The 17,978-nt window shown below is 42.1% G+C and overlaps 1 protein-coding gene across 2 annotated transcripts in view; it reads right to left on the bottom strand.

Annotated features, from left to right (window-relative positions):
- Window positions 1-1,793: 1,793 nt before the first annotated feature.
- The window catches only part of gria4b (glutamate receptor, ionotropic, AMPA 4b), a 150,017-nt gene continuing 133,832 nt past the window's right edge, over window positions 1,794-17,978 (bottom strand). The window contains exons 12-16 of one of the 2 annotated variants that reach the window (XM_065962893.1): window positions 16,097-16,295; window positions 14,189-14,436; window positions 10,379-10,493; window positions 7,797-7,934; window positions 1,794-3,738 (exon numbers count right to left, since the gene is read on the bottom strand). In XM_065962893.1, the coding sequence (XP_065818965.1) occupies window positions 3,574-3,738; window positions 7,797-7,934; window positions 10,379-10,493; window positions 14,189-14,436; window positions 16,097-16,295 (865 nt within the window). In that variant the 3' untranslated portion in view covers window positions 1,794-3,573. Of the gene's footprint in view, window positions 3,739-7,796; window positions 7,935-10,378; window positions 10,494-11,139; window positions 11,255-14,188; window positions 14,437-16,096; window positions 16,296-17,978 lie in introns of both variants that reach the window. The other variant, XM_020653904.2, reaches the window with a different exon arrangement.

Raw genomic sequence — 17,978 nt, 5'->3', positions numbered from 1 at the left:
AATGTAAGAACACATAAAATATGCATCCTTACTTATATTAGTAATGAAAAACACGCTCCGCTTCTTATCAGTGTAAAACAACTGGGTGCTGAATCCTGAATAAATAAAGGACGGCACTGAAGCTGAACTTTTAACTGTGGACAATTAAAAGTTCAATTCGGAGTGGTGGTCCTTATCTTTTTTCTGGTCCTTACTTCTATTCCCAAATGCATAAATGCACCAAATGTGTACTTATATTATCAGCTACGTTTTGGCATAAATGTTAATTAAAGTAGTAAATAAATAAATCAACTTTAAGGTAAATTCTTGTTTGAGCTGTCACGTTTAACCTTCCCTTATTGAAGGATTTTAAATGTGTTTTTAAACCTGTTGAGGTTTGGGCTGTTGGTTGAACCAAACATTGTTAAAATGTAAATATAATTTAAAGTTATAGTAACAATATTTGTCTAAAAATCGTCTTTAGTTTGCGTCGGTCCTTCCTGGCAGTTTGTCCAGGCAGTGATTTTTAAAGCTGAGGGGCACAGATGTTTGATCAGCGTACGTGTTTGCAGGTCATCTTGAACTGAGTCAGAAACCGACAGAAGGCCTCATCTCTTTATTCTCAACTCAAACAGTTTTACAGCATGTTATTTTTGGTGTCTTTTATTGAGTGTAACTTTTTACACACTGTCCCCTCCCTGGTTTACGGAGCTAAGTGCAGTTTGTATTTTGAGCATGCTGTGGTTTGACCTCGTCATGAAACAGATGCTGAAGGTTGAACTGCATTTCCTCCCTCATATCTCACCTGCATCTTGTTCAGAGATCGCCGGCCCAGTGAATCCATCTCCTCCTGCAGATAAACATTCTGCCATCACATCCATATTTCAGAGACTAGAACATTCCTGTCCTGGGCATTACAGGAACCACTTTAAGTTGGTTTAAATCATATTTATTTTTCGTTTTTACATGTTTACCATGTTTTTACAGTGGACCATGGAGTTCCACAAGGTCCTGTGCTTGGACCGATTATCTTCACCTCATGTATGCTTCCTCTGGGTAATATTATGAGGACATACGCCATACATTTTCATATTATGCAGACGATACTCAACTATATGTATCAATGAAGCCGGATTACATCAATCAGTTATGAAAACTAGAAGCATGTCTTTATAATATTAGGATCAGGATGACCAGAATTGTCTTGCTGCTTAACTCAGACAGGACTGAAGATATTGAACATGGCCCTAATAAGGAGACTTTTTCTAATGATATAGCTGTCCTAGAAAGCATCAGCCTGGCATCTATCGCCACTGTAAGGAATTTGGGAGTTCTATTCGATCAAGATGTCCTTTAACTCTCACATAAAACAAATTTCAAGAACAGCCTGTTTTCACCTTCGTAATATCTCTAAAATCAGGAATATCCTGTAACAAATACCATGCAGAAAAACCAGTTCATGCATTTGTTACCTCCAGGTTGGATTATTGTAATTCTCTTTTATCAGGGTGCTCTGGTAAGTCTCTAAAGACTCGTCAATGAGTCCAAACCACTGCAGCTCGTGTACTGAGTAGAACTAGGAAAAGGGACCCCATTACTCCAGCATTGGCTTCTCTGCACTGGCTCCCTATAAAATCTAGAATAGAATCTAAAATCCTTCTTCTAACTTTCAAAGCTGTGTGTATCGAGTCTCGGTTTATGTGTGTATCTGTTATCACAATCTGGAGCTAGTCGTAATTTAGCTTGAAGCCCATCAGCAGAAACATCATCTATGTACCTTTCTTATCTTCACAATGAATAAAGACACGGTACAGTGCAATTTGAAATTTGTTTTTACTTAAAAAAGATCAAAATAAAGATGTACAATTGAACGAAAAAAATAAGACGCCATATTACACTTCAGCTCTAGAGACAGATGACGGGACAAAAAAGGCATGACCTGAAATATTTCCCTGTTGAGAACAAACCTGTTGAGAACCGGGAACAAACAAACAAACAAACACATTTAGAACCAACCTCACCGTTGGCTGGTGTTTGCTGAAGATGTGGCGTCTCGTATGCTATTGCAGATTGTCCTTCAGTTTTTTTAAAAAGAGACGAGGACACTTTGGTCGGCAAGACCGAAGCAAATACATTTTCTGCTACAGCGTGTCCAGCCTCCCCGGAGGATCCACAGTGTTTCGAATCAAATTATTCAACATACAAACAGAGGGCTTCATCAGCTCAGGTTTTCGAAAACATGGACACGTTAAATAACATATAGTGAGAGAGAGAGAAATGGCATTTTTCAATTTCGTTTTGGACTCATGTCTCCACACACAAAATGGTCTAAAAGATCTACCCAGATAACACTCGACTGTCGACATTAAAACCAGGAGACGGACAGTTTATTTTTTTAAATTTTCAGTACAAAAAATAGATCAAAGAATGAAAAAAATATTATATTCTGACTGCAGAAACTTGATTTATAAAGCTCTACTCATGAGCGACTGTCTGGGTCTACATCTGCACAGTGAGGGGGTGTGGCTTAAGGATTGGGGGTGGAGCTACTTAACATTCATCATTGAATATATTAATGATTTTGTGTATGTAACAGGTATCAGAATATTTGGGCAGTCGATACCCCTTCACATTAAGAGTTTGAATGTTCCTATATAATACAGTTAAGTATTCAACACGTTACAAATTTTAACACTGCCGTCCACACGTCTCCTTCTTCAAGTGGCATCGTCTTTTTCATTATTGCGATGAATAAAATCTTTAAAGATGATTTATAAAAGAACCGTCGGTCTGTCCACTACAATATCTGCTATTTACATCTGTTTAAAAAGCAAGCATGTTACACAGTCGTCCCTATGTACAGCTAAATTTCTCACTTTGTTTTTTTACGGAATATACATATTTACTTATTTTCACAGTTTTCTATGTTTGCTCATATATTCAATATCAATAGATTTCCTTTTTCGTTATTATGAATACAAATATTTTCTGTCGTATCTTCATGGCACCAGGCTTCAACTCCTCCCAGTGTTGATATCTCGCGAGATTGTTGTCCTTGAACACAGCGCATGTCTGTGTAGCAAATACTGTTCAGTTTGAAAACAATCTTGATTGTGGTTCAGTTTTTTTTTTTTTGTTTTTTTTGCCAAATCACAGCAATCCCCCAAAAAACGCAGTTTTCAGTTTTCAGTTTACAGTTTTCTGGTCTTGGATGTTATCATAAATCATGATATTTCTCATGATTTTCCCCACTCTGGTCCTCTTCCGTCACCGGATTAGAAGGTTGAATATCTCCAGTGGTTCCCTATGACCCTTTGATTCAAACTTATGCTTCCCTGTGGCCACAAAATTACAAAAAATCTCGATTGTTCTGCCTCTGGTTTCCACAGATTTCAGAGAGAAATCATCGAGCCACAACAAGTCAGTGGGGGGTTGTTTTTAATGCGCCTCTTTCTGTCCCATCGCACCCACTGCAGATGACCTGTTGTGTGCGAATCCTGTTTTCTTTGTGGTTAGTTTCTGGTAGTTTCATGGGCGGAGTGGTTATTGTTTGTTCTCGTTATTGGAATAAGGCACTTGAGAGGTTTTTGGTTTTCACGGTAGCTCAGAGGAGACCAGGGCGAGGCCGGAGCTCTGTCGGAGTGGGGGTCCGGTGTGAACGGCCTTGGGACAGTCGGGCGTCAGCACCCGTCCGTTCTCCCCGACGCTGCCTGTGATGGACAGACGGGCCTTGTTCCTCATGGCTTCTGTAAATGTTAACTGAGGAGAAAAATAAAGAGAGAGGTTTGCGTGCAGAGCAGGGGACAAGAGGAACAATTATAAAGTTGCAGATTGGAGTTTTAGGAAGAAATCTGGTTTTTTTTTTCTTAATGAAGATAACTTAAGGTTCCTATTGATGGATTCACAACACAAAGGACTAATTTACACTTCTAGAATATTGCAAATGCTTTGGTTGAGACCATTTTTCTTTAAGCCAGTATCTTCTTGGTTGTTTTTGTTCATAAACCAGTTTGTTTGGTTTGGAAAGAAAAATGGCATCAAGCCAAACCTGCTGTAGGTCACCTTAACAGACATTAGTTAAGCGAATTTGCCTTTGAGTGATTGCTACAACAATCAGCCTATAGCGAATCAGCTGTCACATAACCGACATCAGCCTAGTAAACCAACCTTTGGTCACGGTTAAGAAGAGTAGTTTAGCATCTTTCAGGTCGGTGTTTTCAGGTTCTTGTTGATGTTTAGTAAACTCAGTCATCAGCTTAGCTAATCTGTTGTGGTCACTTTAACAGACCTTAGTTTAGCCTATGGTGACAATACTTCCCAATTTGACCGTGTTTTCAAGCTCTGTATCCTGAGACACCAGAAATATCTATAAAACACAAATATGTCCCAGTTCTGAACAGTTCTTGGCCTAGTTTTAAACAACCAAAACCATACAGCATGCTGGCAGCACTGGTTTGTCTGTAGCCTACATGTCAATCAATTCTGTTGCTTAGCTAGCCTAGTTTACCCTTCCAAAAGGACCTGCTGCGTAACGAGAGGTAAGCTAGCTGTCATGCCTAAAAAGGAAGTCAGGGTTTTTCAGAAGAAGTCCAGGAGCGTTACAGCTTTCTCTGAAAAGTACCAGGCGATAAATATGCTCTGTTTTGCACACATTGCTAGTGTCCATACAAAGCCATATTAAAACGAGCAAACACAAACGATGGGTACAGGAAGTACCACTGTTATGTTTTACTTCAGCGAGGCAAACGATGGTGACAACCAACGTATACAAACTGCTCTGGAATCTGTGGATTGATACGTGGGGGTTTGTTGTAAAATTAAAGTGTCCCAAATTGGAGGTCTGAAAATATGGTCACCCTAGCTTAGCCTGCGTCCCTGTTAAAAACAATAGCCAAGCGAAACAGCTGTCAATGATACATGTTTTAGTCAAGGTTATCAGTCTTTGTTACCTGTTATAGACATTAGCCTAGCCAATCCGCCTTAGGACACGGTGGACATTAGCTTACCATCTTCTTTAAGGTCAGTACTGTTAGCTGCTTGTTAATGTTTAGTCAATGTAACATTTCAGTTAGCCTCTCCCAGGATCTAAGAAGAACTAAAACTCCAATCTGCATCAACATTATCAGTAAAAAAGAACAGCTAGAGAAGCCTCACAATACAGATCAGCTGTAGAGTATGTATACAGTATACATAAATGTTGCAAACACAAAGTCAGAAAACAACCTTTCATAGCCATTCAGTACAGTATCAAGCCAGCCCCAAACTACAAGTAAGTCCATTAGCGACAGAATTGTTACACAGTGAGTGATAGTTGCAGGCGGAGGGACAGGGAAGCTGACTCAGCAACAGTGAAGCTAATGAAGAGATTGTGCTGAAGTGCTGATGGGGGACACATAACCACGCTGGACAGATACACACCGGGCGTGAGAGGAGATCTGAAAGTCTAATGGTCGAGTACCTGGGGGAAATATCCGGAGGAAGCAGCTCACATCAATAAAAATCCGCTCAGCTCGAGGGGAAACTTCACTGAAGTTTACTTTAGCTTCTCAATGTATAGACTTCAGATATAGTGTTATTATAGAGGGCTTCCTGAGTGCTCAGGGCGTTGGGTTCTCATTAAATTTGTTCTGTGGCTGTAGTTTGATGGTGTGTTGTTACTGACAGACTTGAGACAGTACAATCCCTGAGCTACAGCATGTACCATTCAGGTTTAAGTAAGAGTGAGAGTATTAAAGCCCTCCTCGCTAGGATGCAAAGAGCTTTAAAAATGGTTTGCTGTGGAACAACAAAGCAGTGGAGTGTTACTAGATGGACGAATGCACTGCAGTTTATGAAATGCCCTCACAAGTGTAGGCTACTGTGTACAAGTAAGACATTGGTCCTCATTTAACATGCAGTTCCTTCCTGTAAATATGCTTTTTGGAATTCAGAGACCTGTACTACAAAGCAGGATTTGTAGTTTGCAAGGAAACTTGGTGGTTTACTCCTCAGCTAAGGTTGTAACTCACGAGGAAAAGCTCAAGAGAAAAAAAAAAAACGGATCCAGAAGAGTGAAGGAAGTGAAGTCAAACTCCCTCTGGGTTTGTTTGTTGTTCTGAGCTCTGTGTTGACACTGGAGGGACTGTGCCTCCCTCAGAGATTAAAACATGTTGCATACATTTTGTTTTTCATGGAAGAGGGCCGTTGTTTGTAAAGGCATAAAGGTCATCGAAAGAGTAGAAACTGTTTTTTTTTACTTCAACTTAGCACTAAGAACTGATAATCTGAATGAAGGTCAGCCTTACAAACAGGTGCACTCAGTCTGGACTATAACGGAATCAGCAGTGGCGGTTCTAGACCACTGGCCAAACTGGGGCCAGTTGTTTTGTCAGAGGGGAACTTTAAACCCAGGTGAAAAATAGACAAAGATGATCGCTTTAAAAAATATGTATTTATGCCAAATAATAGCGCACATCATTAAATACCAAAACATAAAATACCATGATTTATATTTGTTTCAGTAAGAGTATTTAAGACTAGATTGTGAGTCCAGTTAAATACAAATAGGCCGGCTCTTCCTTTTGGATGGGGGGCCACAGGGGGGACCAAGCTCAGTGTTACAGGGGCACTGGCCCCTGCTGGCCCCTGCCTAGAACCGCCCATGGGAATAAGGGATGAGCTGGGGGGCCGAGGAGGTGAAGAAGAGTTTTGTTTTGGTCTAACAGACTGGCTCTTAAGAGCGGCATCTACTCTGAATGTTGCATATTATACCTTTAATATACACCAGTAATTATAGCACGGAACAGCCTTTACGCAGCGTGCACTGGTACATGTCTGCTATAAGTTACTTGCTGCAGAAAATATTCCTTTATGGAATTTTCCTTGATCACCATGTTGGGCTAAGTGAAGCCAGATAACAAAAAAAAAAGTTCCCCTGATTAGGTTCAAGTTGCTTTGTAATACAGGCCTCTGGTCTCAACAGTAACACATTCAAATGCTGAATATTTTAAAATCAGCATTTTGCATTCAAATGACTTTAGAAAGAATGCTAGGATCTGTATTTCTATGCCCATAAAACGACTTCATCTTACTTAATTTGTTACTTAATTCTCATATTTCAACCTCATGCCGATCCAAAACCTTCTTATCAAACAGCAGGTTTTAATAGCAGTGATAGGATTAATCATGCCTTTTCTACGTTATTGAGCTCCCATGAATACACCAGTTAAGAATATTATCTCCCCACTGTGTTCAGCGTGAGTAATACTTTTTTTTGATTATGGAAGTTAAAATGGGTCACACAGTTTGCTCGCTTGATAAATGAGGGCCAACGTCTGCAGCCACACAAGCTGCGAAGCATTAGCGGCGACGTCATGTCTGAGGATGACTCATCGCTTCCTGTCACATTGAGAAAAAAAAAAAAGCTCCAAACGCAGACCAGGACGTCACACGACCACATACTGAGCAGATCAGACAGGAGGAGTGGTGAAGCGTTTTTTGCAACTGGTCACGACAGTCACTCAGCACGGAGAAGCTAGCAGCGAGGGGTACGAGAGGTTTCACTTACAGTCTCTGTGCAGGGGGGCTAGTGGGGGAGGGGGGTGCAAAGGCTTGGACAGACCCTCTACGAAAACCCCCAGCTACATCTTATCAGCTTCCCCGTCGCTGCCATATGCATTGAAAACCTCGCTAAACTCGGCTAAGTTGGGGATGCTGGGTCTGGGGCTCTGGTTCTGGCTAGGCTCGGGGCTATGGCGGGGGCTGTTGGTGTGGCAGGGGTAGCAGGGGTGCTGGGGAAGGCGGTAATGCGGGTGTCGGGACTGGGATTGGACCTCCACCTTCATTCTCTTGGCCTCGTTGCGGGACTTGTAGCAGAATTCGATGAGGGCCACCAGCATGGCCAGGCCCAGGCCCCCGACGAGGATGTAGAAGACCCCCGCCACGTTGCTCAGACTGAGGGCCTGGGACGACTTGTCCTGTATAGCCGGCGGCGAAAAAAAAAAAAAAAAGAAAAGAAAAAAGTCAGCGCTGTTTTTTTTAGCAGAGGCAGAAAACAAACAACTCCACATTTACACAGAAAAATAAAGAACAGAAATACTTCAACATCCCACATCGACTTCACACCATGCAAACATAAACACACTCACACACTCACACACAACACTGAACATTTATCACTACTCCTCTAACACCTGAGTCTACTACTGCACAGCCGACGCCAGGGGAAACTATCTCCTGCAACCATCTCGCCTCAAATGTTTCAGAAAATTAGAAAGGGAAATTAAAGGGACAGTTCAACCTAACTCATCCTAAGTGCTAATAAACATGCAGATCATTTTGTCACTTGTATCTTTCAGGTTTGTGCTTTAGGATCAAATGAAGGTAAATAAGAAGATGTTGGCTGTTTAAACAACGTCAATATGAGGCTCATCCTAAACGCACACAGGACAGTCAGCAGCACTGCAGGTGGAGGAACACGTGTGCAGAAGCCGTGCTAAAACAAAGTCGCCTGCTGATGATACAGCGCTGAGATTTTTTTCAATAAAGCTAACCTTTACTCTGTGTTTTTTTTTTTTTACTCATTTTTTCTTGAAATCAGCTAAAATACTTTGTGCTGACGACTCCATCTGCATTGCCGGATAGCCTAGCCTGGTCTCTACTGAAAGGGGCCGAGCTGACCCCCTGTGGTTAATATAAATACTATCGACAAGTACCTCATACAACCCGACTTCATAAATACCAAACCATTCCTTTAAACTTTTATAAAAACAATATATTCATCAATTAATTGCACTAATTGCTTCATGACTGTAAGCACTTTTACGTTGCTTTACTTCATATACTGAACTTTTACTGTAATTAAAATCTCATTTGACATCTTGTTCTTAGTTTTGGGAAATGCTAGTTAGTATTTTTTAATTATTGTATCACATTTTATTGATCAGACGACTAATGGATACATTGAGAACATAACTAACTGACTTATCGACAATGAACTGAATGTTCAGTTGCAGCTGTGATGCACGGTGAATGAATGCTGCTAATCTCATCAGCAAACATCCACCATCTGCAGGGCCATTAGGTTTGAAAAATGCAGCAAATTAACTGTGAGGAACTTTTGGTTTACTTTGATTTCTGCGCCCTCTATAGACAGAGGGGTGCGTCTCGTAGCTTTGTGGCAGGTTTTTCTGTACACTTGTAAGTCTCATCTTGTTTTCTTTTTAACATTAAATAAATCAATGAGAGTCTTTGCCAAGGAGAATGTAAACATTGGCTTTTTGCAGTGTTGTTAACCATCTCACCTGACCCCTCACAGGGGCTTTAATAAATGTAAATTGTAGTAATTCTGCAACACAAATCCTGCTTAAATTTGCCTTTGTTGAGTTGAACTGTGTGTATGTTTTCTTACTTAAAGTTGCACCAACCAGTGTATTCTGTGTCACATCAAGGCATAACTCAACAAGATTTTTCCTCAAGACTGCTGAAAAAACATCATTCAAATTCTTGTTTGTTTAGCGCCAAGTCTCCAGAAAAGTAACCTCACGGCATTTAACATGAAGAGCCAAGTCAAGACAGATGTTGTAAAAACACCAACACTGTTCCTGAAAAGAGATGATCTCTAAAATGATCTGCATGGCTTCATTAGACAAGAGGTAATGAGAATATACGTTTTTTTTGTAATTTGGAAGAACTAGCCCCTTAATTCCCCTCCATATTTCTCAGCTGTGACATTCACCTTTTAGCCCCCTTTTATTCAAATATATGCAGCTAATCTCACTGCGCTGTGACTCCTGTTCCTTCCTGTCATTTATCTCCCCCCCCAGATAAATCACCTGAGTCCTTAAGGGGCGTTCAACTTATTACCTCGACACAGAAGAAAAAGTCTGCCTGTCATGCCTGGTCTCATTTGTAGGTGATGACTGTGTGTGTGTGTCCTGCACTTAGGGATCTGATTAAGAGGACATGACTGATGTGGAACTGAGCATGCTGCTTTATTTAAGAAGGTGGCAGCTCTCTCCCTGCTCCGCTGCATCAATAATGTGAATCAGTTCTTGAGTGTGTTACCACAGACTGAGGCTTACATTAGTGCTGACATGTAGTGTGGCGTACAGTAGCGTCTGAACGTGCCCCCTGTGACCCTCTGAGGTGACAAACCAATGTGAGTGTGAGCCCTCGTCTGAGTCTGCGGCGCCGCGCTTAGTTGCTGTGAAGCTGTCAGAGATGTTGCATGCCTTGTTTCTGTCATGCTGTATCCCTCAGGCTACGCCTCAAGTCTCTACCTGCATGTCTGTCAAAGTGTCAGGTGTGTGCGTCATGTCAGCCAGCCCGCTGTGACAACAGAACAGAACTGCCAGCGTCATAAAAAGTTATAAAAGACAAAGAGAGGAGGGGGAGGCTCCCGGGTCTGCTGGAGACTGACCTTACTTCCCGAGTCCTTGGGTCCACACTCCCCTTTATCGTACCACCATTTGTTTTTCAGTTTGTCTAAGACTCCTGCTTCACTCAGTTTCAATACGGCAAGGTTTACAGGCGTTCTTCAAATCACGAGGGACGGGGAAGGGTGGGTTGGGGGGGAAAATAACATAAATAACATCATAGGACATGTTATTTTATGTTATTCAATCAGAAGAAGCCCAACAAGAGCAGCTCAGTACTCTCTACAAAGTGACGAAGCCGGGGAGGGGGCCCCACTTTTTTGCTACATGTCTCTTTGCTCATTGGTTCGAGAAGCTTGTTAACAGGGATGGGGGTTTATTGGGAGCTATTCATGGGGAAGGGGCGGAGCTAACAGACACATAAATGTGGGGCCCCGGCTGCATCGCTTTTTCTGGAACGGGCGCATCCTGCCGGGACCTTTTTATAAAGAAATTCAGAAGGTCGTACTGTCAATGCAAAACTATTGGCTGAAGAAATGAACCCCAAAAATCTAACCCCAAGTTCAAATTCTAACATATCTGAATTAAGCTATCTGCTAATGATGCTAATAGCAACATTTTCCAATCCATCGCTATATAAGCAGTACAGTGAATATTTTTGCTTCGGCAGTACTCCCTCTCTTCTTGTGAGGTTAGCAGTAAAAATGTTTGATCGTCCCGGCAGATGCTCCTGTTACCAACAAAACACATTTCTCTTTTTTCACCGCATCAAGGTTCACATGGGCATAGCGTCATAGCGGCTAACCTTCTCGCCACCGCCTCCGCTGCCACACTCTCCTTTGTCGTACCACCACTTGTTTTTCAATTTGTCCAACAGGCCTTGTTCATTGAGTTTTAACACTGCCAGGTTAACTGCACTTCTTGAAAACGATAAAACATAATTGGTGAGAGGGGGTGAGTATGCCGTCCAATTTTGGGAGGGGGAGGGGGAGAGAGAGGGGGGGGGGAGAGGGGGAGGAGTAAGCAGTAAGAGAGGAACAAAGGTGGAAAAGTGCATTTTAAAAGGTTACATCCCATCCCAGGACCCGAACACACACTGAACACAAATCTCTCTCGTTTAACGTGGTGTGTTATGTAGAATAAAGATGGTTTAAAGCAGTGATACTCAACCCGAGGCTCTCCAGCCACATGTGGCTCACTAGACGTGGCTCTTTTAGGTCCTACTTGGAGAAAAAAATCCAAAGTAATTATTTAAAAAATGGAAACATTGTCAGCAGAAACTAATCTTTGCAAGTCATGTCACTGTGTTTCCCACACATATTTTAATTAATAAAGAGGTTTTTTTGACAATAACAAGGCGGAGTACCACTGGTTTAAAGGTTAAAATGCTAAATGTTAGCCTAAATTGAGCGGCTAAATTTTAATTTGTGTTTCAGTCAGTTTGTGTTATGCACGTCTAAAATGGGGGAAATGATCCTAAACAGATTTTATGTCAGCTAACTTTTACTAATTTTTAAACCTTTTACACAGTTTCCAACCATTTTATTAGCATTAGCTTGCACTAGCTAGCAAACTGGTGAAATTTTCCAGCTGCAACATATTTTTTTTGCCATTAAGATACAAATCCATAACGTCATTGATATGTTTTCGTTTTTTTTTGCCTCGTGAAACATTGCCGATCAGCACCTTCAGTCCTGCATTATTGCCATCAGCTGGCGCTTTGAGTAACAGCCTTTAAATAACCTGGTGCTGCTTTCACTCATGTGCATGTATAATGTCAGTCGATGTAAAGCTCACGGGATTTCTGAGCATTAAGCTGTTCTGGAAAATTGTGATTGACTTGAAAAGCTGTTTTTAAAATAAGTGCGCATTTTGATTTCACGGCTTCTTGTGAAGGCTGCTGTAGTGAGGCCTGATTACTAAGATTGAGAGATTTGTCTCAGGGTGCGTTTTGATCCTTTTCATTTATTTGCATTATTATGAAAAAAAAAAAAAAACAGTCAGAGATGGAGATGGATCAGATACAAAAAAGCAGCACAGCTAATATTTCTTTATATGCAGATGATGATGTGGTTTTCGGAGCCATTGGAAATGACAGCCCTGAACGACTGCGCTGCCTGCTCTTTGATGTTGCTGGTGTGTTTCCTCGCTGATATCTGGACAAGTGACTGACAGAAAATGATAATCCCCAAAAACAACAAGATGGAGGCCCGGAGATGGCGGAGGACTACCGTGATCTGTCAGGGACTCCTCCTGGTCAAAGCAGTGGCTGAAAACTGGCACCAGCCGGGCTGCGAAATAAACCAGCAGCCGCCTTGTCTGCTTCAGGCTTCATGTGCAGAAGAATTTACAGAAAACAGCTGGAAGGGTTTGATCTATTGGCTGTGTGGAGTAAAACATCGATATGTTACTGATCTGTTTATTTATTTGACAAATGTTCACCTACACCCTGATGCTTCAATATATCTTTACTTTTTAAACCTTAAACGTCTACGTCAAAATAGACAATTTACCTAAACTTTAATGTATTTGATTGGACTTATTGGTTATGTTTGTGCAAGAGGTGAATGCATTATTGCAGATTTGAGTTACTTTAATGTTGGTTATTTTGAAGATGCTGTTTTTGTTTTATTTTATTTGAAGTTAATGTTTACAAGTCTCCAAAAAGGACACGAGATTTAACGCTTTGCACACAAAACAGCCAGAAAAATGTTCTTATGTAGGTAACTTTTTAAACTTCTAGACTGTGAGAACACACTATAGTCTGTACTTCACTTTTATGTTTATGTTCAGGTTCAGGTTACTTCTTTTGTACCCGTAAATTTGGTTGAAGCCTCTACTTTTCCAGATTTCTTTCTCCACAGGTATTAGCATTTCTTCTATGTTTGTACTTTTGCCACCCGTAGTAAGAAGTGTAGAGAACTATCCTTGTAAATATCTATTCATAGTGAATAAAAAAACATGAACATTTGGCCATCGTTTCCCACACTCTCTAATTACAGATGATAAATGACAGCGGCGCTCCCCTTAAGTGGAGAGCCTTTATAACACTGGTCCTCCCTGGTGTGTTTTCTTACATGTGTGTTTTGTGCTACCTTGTTCACCACAGGCGGAAATTAAAGTACAAGCAATCATGGAGCTGTCCCACACTGTGTTGCAGACATATATACACCTGTGCAGTTTCGCCTTTAGTATATTTACCCATTCCCCTCAGCGGAGGCCTTGCTGCCGGGCTTTGATCGATGAGCCTGTGGATTGAAAGTGCGACCCCCCACAGTAATGACACTGTATTCTGTGGCAGGTCTGTAAATTCTATGTGCAGGAGGCAGTGACAGAGTCTGGCAGAGTCACACAGGGCTGCGCTTTTCCAACGGCTCCCAAACCGCTATTTCAGTCACTTTTAGTTGAGCAGAAAGAACCAGTCAGCCGTGAAGGAAAGCTGAAGTAGTAGCATTAGCGGGAAAAAAAATCTCTACTAATTACATCTGTTTATAAAAAATATGCACATTACCTAAAGAGCATTTCTTTCCAAATAAAGACATTTTCAGATGAGCTCTGTGAGCATGCCGTTCAAACAGCGAGCACGAGCACAAAGACTTACCTGGTGTGGAGAGCTGCAAAGACAAAGAATGAAATAACCACCGCTGCATCATCACACTGACCCCCACATGCATGCAACAAACACAGATGTGGAAAAAAAAGCAGCTACTTCTGCCCTAAAAGAAACACATAAAAACGCCCACCCGCCCCGAGCAGTAAATGGACACAGATAGAGAGAGAGAAAAGGCGGCACACCAGGGAAGGTGGAATACCATAACAACACGTAGCACATATTGTTACACTATTCCACCCACCTTAACTGTGAACCCTTGGGTGTAGCGACTCCGTAGCCTTTGGAGTCCAGGTTGCCGCCCACTTTCATCGTGTCGCAGGGTTTCCGCTGCTCTGTGTACTCGTTCATGGTGGACTCCAACAAGAAGGCGTATTTCCCTTTGGACTTTCGGACCCGCGCCACGCCCTCGGCCGTGGTCTTGGTGAAAACCGTGGGCTCGGCAGACTTCATGTAGCCCCACATCTTCTCGTAGACGGCGATTTTAGACCGCTGTGGGGGATTTCGAGGGAGGTGGAGGTTCAGAAGTAGATGTTGTATGAGAGGGGAGGACGGTGGAGAAAAAGCATATACACACACACAACAGCAGGCGGAGAAAAGGTGGAGCACCATTACTCCATTACTACATCATTACTTAAAATTGATCTCAGACTAATTTAAAACTGTGCTTACTTATGGAGCAGGTCATTAAGTGCCCTACATATACATGCACAGAACAATGTTCAGGCTCTTAAAGACACAGAGACCATTTTAGCCGCTTTCATTTCTTCACGCCTTAAATATCGCTAGTCGTTGTGATTTTATGTGTTTTATTGAATTCACCTGTTTTATCGGCCTTGTTTTTACGATCACTTCTCTTATTGGCTGCTTAATTGCATTGTGTGCTTTGTTTTATTAGTCTGAAGGAACCTTGTAAGTCGGGGAAATCTAAATTAAAACAGAACGTGATGATTTGAAAAGTAAAAACCTTTTTTTTTCTAACAATGGTTTTGGTTTATCCAGGGACGGCGCCAGGAATGTTTTTCTCTCCCGGTGATGAGGGGGAGCTCGACAAATATGCTCGGGTGTTATGAATAGTCGGTGTTCATGAGTTCATAGTTACTTTTTAAGCTCTTTCTTTGTTTTTCAAAATAAAAGCAGACATATGTGAGGGGGCTCAACCGGGGCTAGACAAGATTTGTGATGGGGCTATAGCGCCCCCTAGCCCCTAGAGTTATTTCTTGATAACTCCTTATACACAAATACTCTGCATTAAACTACTTATAGATCTAGAATAAAATATAGTTATTCTTGTATGTTATTATATTACTTTGCTCTGGCTTTTAATACAATTTGAGCTTGACATTTTTGAAATTTTATTCATGCTCCTAATTTAGTTTTGTTTTTATTGTGCGTCATTCTATATGTTATTTTATTTGTTGTTTTTACATTGTGTGTTTTTTATGCTTGTGCAGCACTTTTGTCAATCTAGGTTGTTTTAAATGTGCAATAGAAATAAAGATTGATTGATATTATTCTGCTTTGTCATGGTACTCCACTTAATTTCTATTATAGAGACAACAACAGTGACTTCATAGTAATGTATTGGACACATCCTGTCAGAGGGGAGTTTATTTTTCACACATATTTGACATCATTAACTTACTATATCTGCGGTATTTTATCTCTAAAGACTGTGGTTTTTTCTTCTTATTTGTTCAACAATCTGTGATTTTTTTTTATCCATCTACTTTATTCATAAGGTTCTTTATTGTTTTTTTTATCTCCAAGTCTGTCTCTGTGTGAATTTTCCCCCCTCTGGGATCAATAAAATGTTATCTTATCTTTTTTAACATCCACCCGGCTCACCTCCTAAACTACATTCATCGGTGCAGCAGTGTGTAACTTCCTGAACCTGATAAACCTTTGTGACTGAACATCGCCGTGGGCAGCGATTACGATTCATCCACAGGGTCGTTTCACAAAGCGTGGGAGGAATGCATGATTTTAATTTGGACTGCTCAGAGTTTTCATGAAAAAAAAAGTCTGTCAAGTTCCTGCAACTGCTAAGAAGATCAGCTTTTTTCTCAGGTGTGTAGAAGAGGTGGGATCAGTGGTTTCCTCCCTACCTGTCTGAGAAGAGCATGCCGTCGAACCCAGTGACCCCACTCACCTTGAAGAACTCCTTGGTGGACCCGGAGTCCAGAGTGCCGTAGGCGATGTCCGTCTGCTTGGCCAGATCCTCGGCGCTCTCGATGGGGGAGACCATCCTCTCGACGGTTAGGAAGGCGGCGAGGTTAGCCGTGTAGGACGAGATGATGATGAGGGTGAAGAACCACCACACTCCTCCCACGATGCGACCCGATAGCGATCTTTGAAAAGGGGGGGGGGGGGGGGCGGAGGGACGGAGGGAGGGAGGGAAGAATATTGAGGGGGGATGTTTCCAGGGTAGGAGAGGGATTATTGGAGTGGTGAAGGAGGTAAGAAGGAGAGATAAAAAAAAAAAACATTCAGTCAGTGTTTGGACATGCAGTCAGAGAACACAGATGATTAAACGGGATGAAATATGGCTTTGGAAGCATGAGGCGACACGCACCACCAGGTGGAGCTCTGACAACGCTCAACCCTCGCAGAGCTTTATTTACCCCTCATTAGTGCACACAAAAAACCTTTTTCTGACCAGCTTCGATAAAGACAAGGTTGGCTACTTGTGTCCCCTCTCCCTCACCTTCTCCCTGCCTCCAAGTTTTTTGTTAATTGGCTGAGTTGAAAAAGAGCTGCAGGTCCCCCCCCCCCCTCTAACTGGCATCGCGGCACCACTGTTCTTTTCTTGTTTGTTCGCTCAGGGGAGACAGATAACCCGCTGCTCCGGAGCAGCAGAAGGTCGTGAGGAGAATCTTAAAAGCATAAATGCTGCATTGAGGAGAACAAACAAGGCCTCCCCCTCGGTACGAATCAAACAAGAGAAGGGTACAAAACCCCTCAGGCCCTTCTTGTCAGATGGAGAGAGGGGATGGGGGTAAGAGAAGGGGAGGAGAGAGAGGCATCTTGCAGCAGTCAGAGGTTTTTCTAGGCGGGTATTGCCACTTTGTCTTATTGCAATCTGGATATTTTCCACAATTTCCACAATTCACACGACCTCTCAAGTCTGCAGCTGCATCCTTTGTTTTCACCTTTTTCCACATACAGTAAGAAATAAGTCCCATGTCAACGCTGCAGGACAACCTTTTTAAAGAAACTTTACTTTCAAAGGCTCCTAGCTAATAGAAATTCTCACACAGGACCATCAATCTAACCAAAGAATCGGCAAAAGGAAAACCTCTGTTTTTCCTGGTTGGTGCAGATCAAAAGTGCCTGCAGCAGCTCGGGCGACTTCCAGCAGAGGAGTGCTGCAGTCGAGCATGTCTCCTCTGCGCACACGGGAAGCTCTGCCCATGAAATAGACTTACTTGACGTATTAGCTCTGGATTTGAATACAAATGACTTCCCTCTCTCTTTCCTTCTTTTTTTTCCTCTCTCTCCGCACTCTCCATTTTCCTTCTCCTTGAGAGACGCCTGTGTATTTCAGAAAGAATTTAAGTGTAAAATAATGACAAAAAAAGGCGAGGGGGGGGGGGGGGGGGTTGTGAACGATAAGATGAGGATGCGTTCTATTCTCTGTCCTCTTCCATACCTGAAGAAAAATCCCTGCTTTCTCTCTCTCTCTCTCTCTCGCCATCGTTTCTCCCTTTTTGCATTTTCTTCTTCTATGGATGCAGCAGAGGATTGTGGGAGTGTAATAATGGGGACCAGAGGAGGAGCGTCTGTGTGCAGTGTGTTTGCCGGCTGATACCAGTGACTTTGATCCACAGTGACACACTGCTGTGTCTTCTTGATGGGCCTGCAGTAAACAGAGGGGGACGGGGGACGGGGGGAGGGGGGAGGGGGGGCTGAGGCCTTAGTGCTGGGAGTTTGGGTGTTTTTAAGGCAACGTCGAGCTATTCTCTCTGTTTAATTTACATTTATGATGCTGGCCAAGCACACTGATGGACTCTTCATAGATAAAGATAAGAAAG

The sequence above is a fragment of the Labrus bergylta genome, chromosome 14 (genome assembly GCF_963930695.1).
Source record: "Labrus bergylta chromosome 14, fLabBer1.1, whole genome shotgun sequence".
Lineage (NCBI taxonomy): Eukaryota > Metazoa > Chordata > Actinopteri > Labriformes > Labridae > Labrus > Labrus bergylta.
The sequence above is the reverse complement of the archived record's forward strand: the minus strand, read 5'-3'. Positions and strand labels throughout refer to the sequence as shown.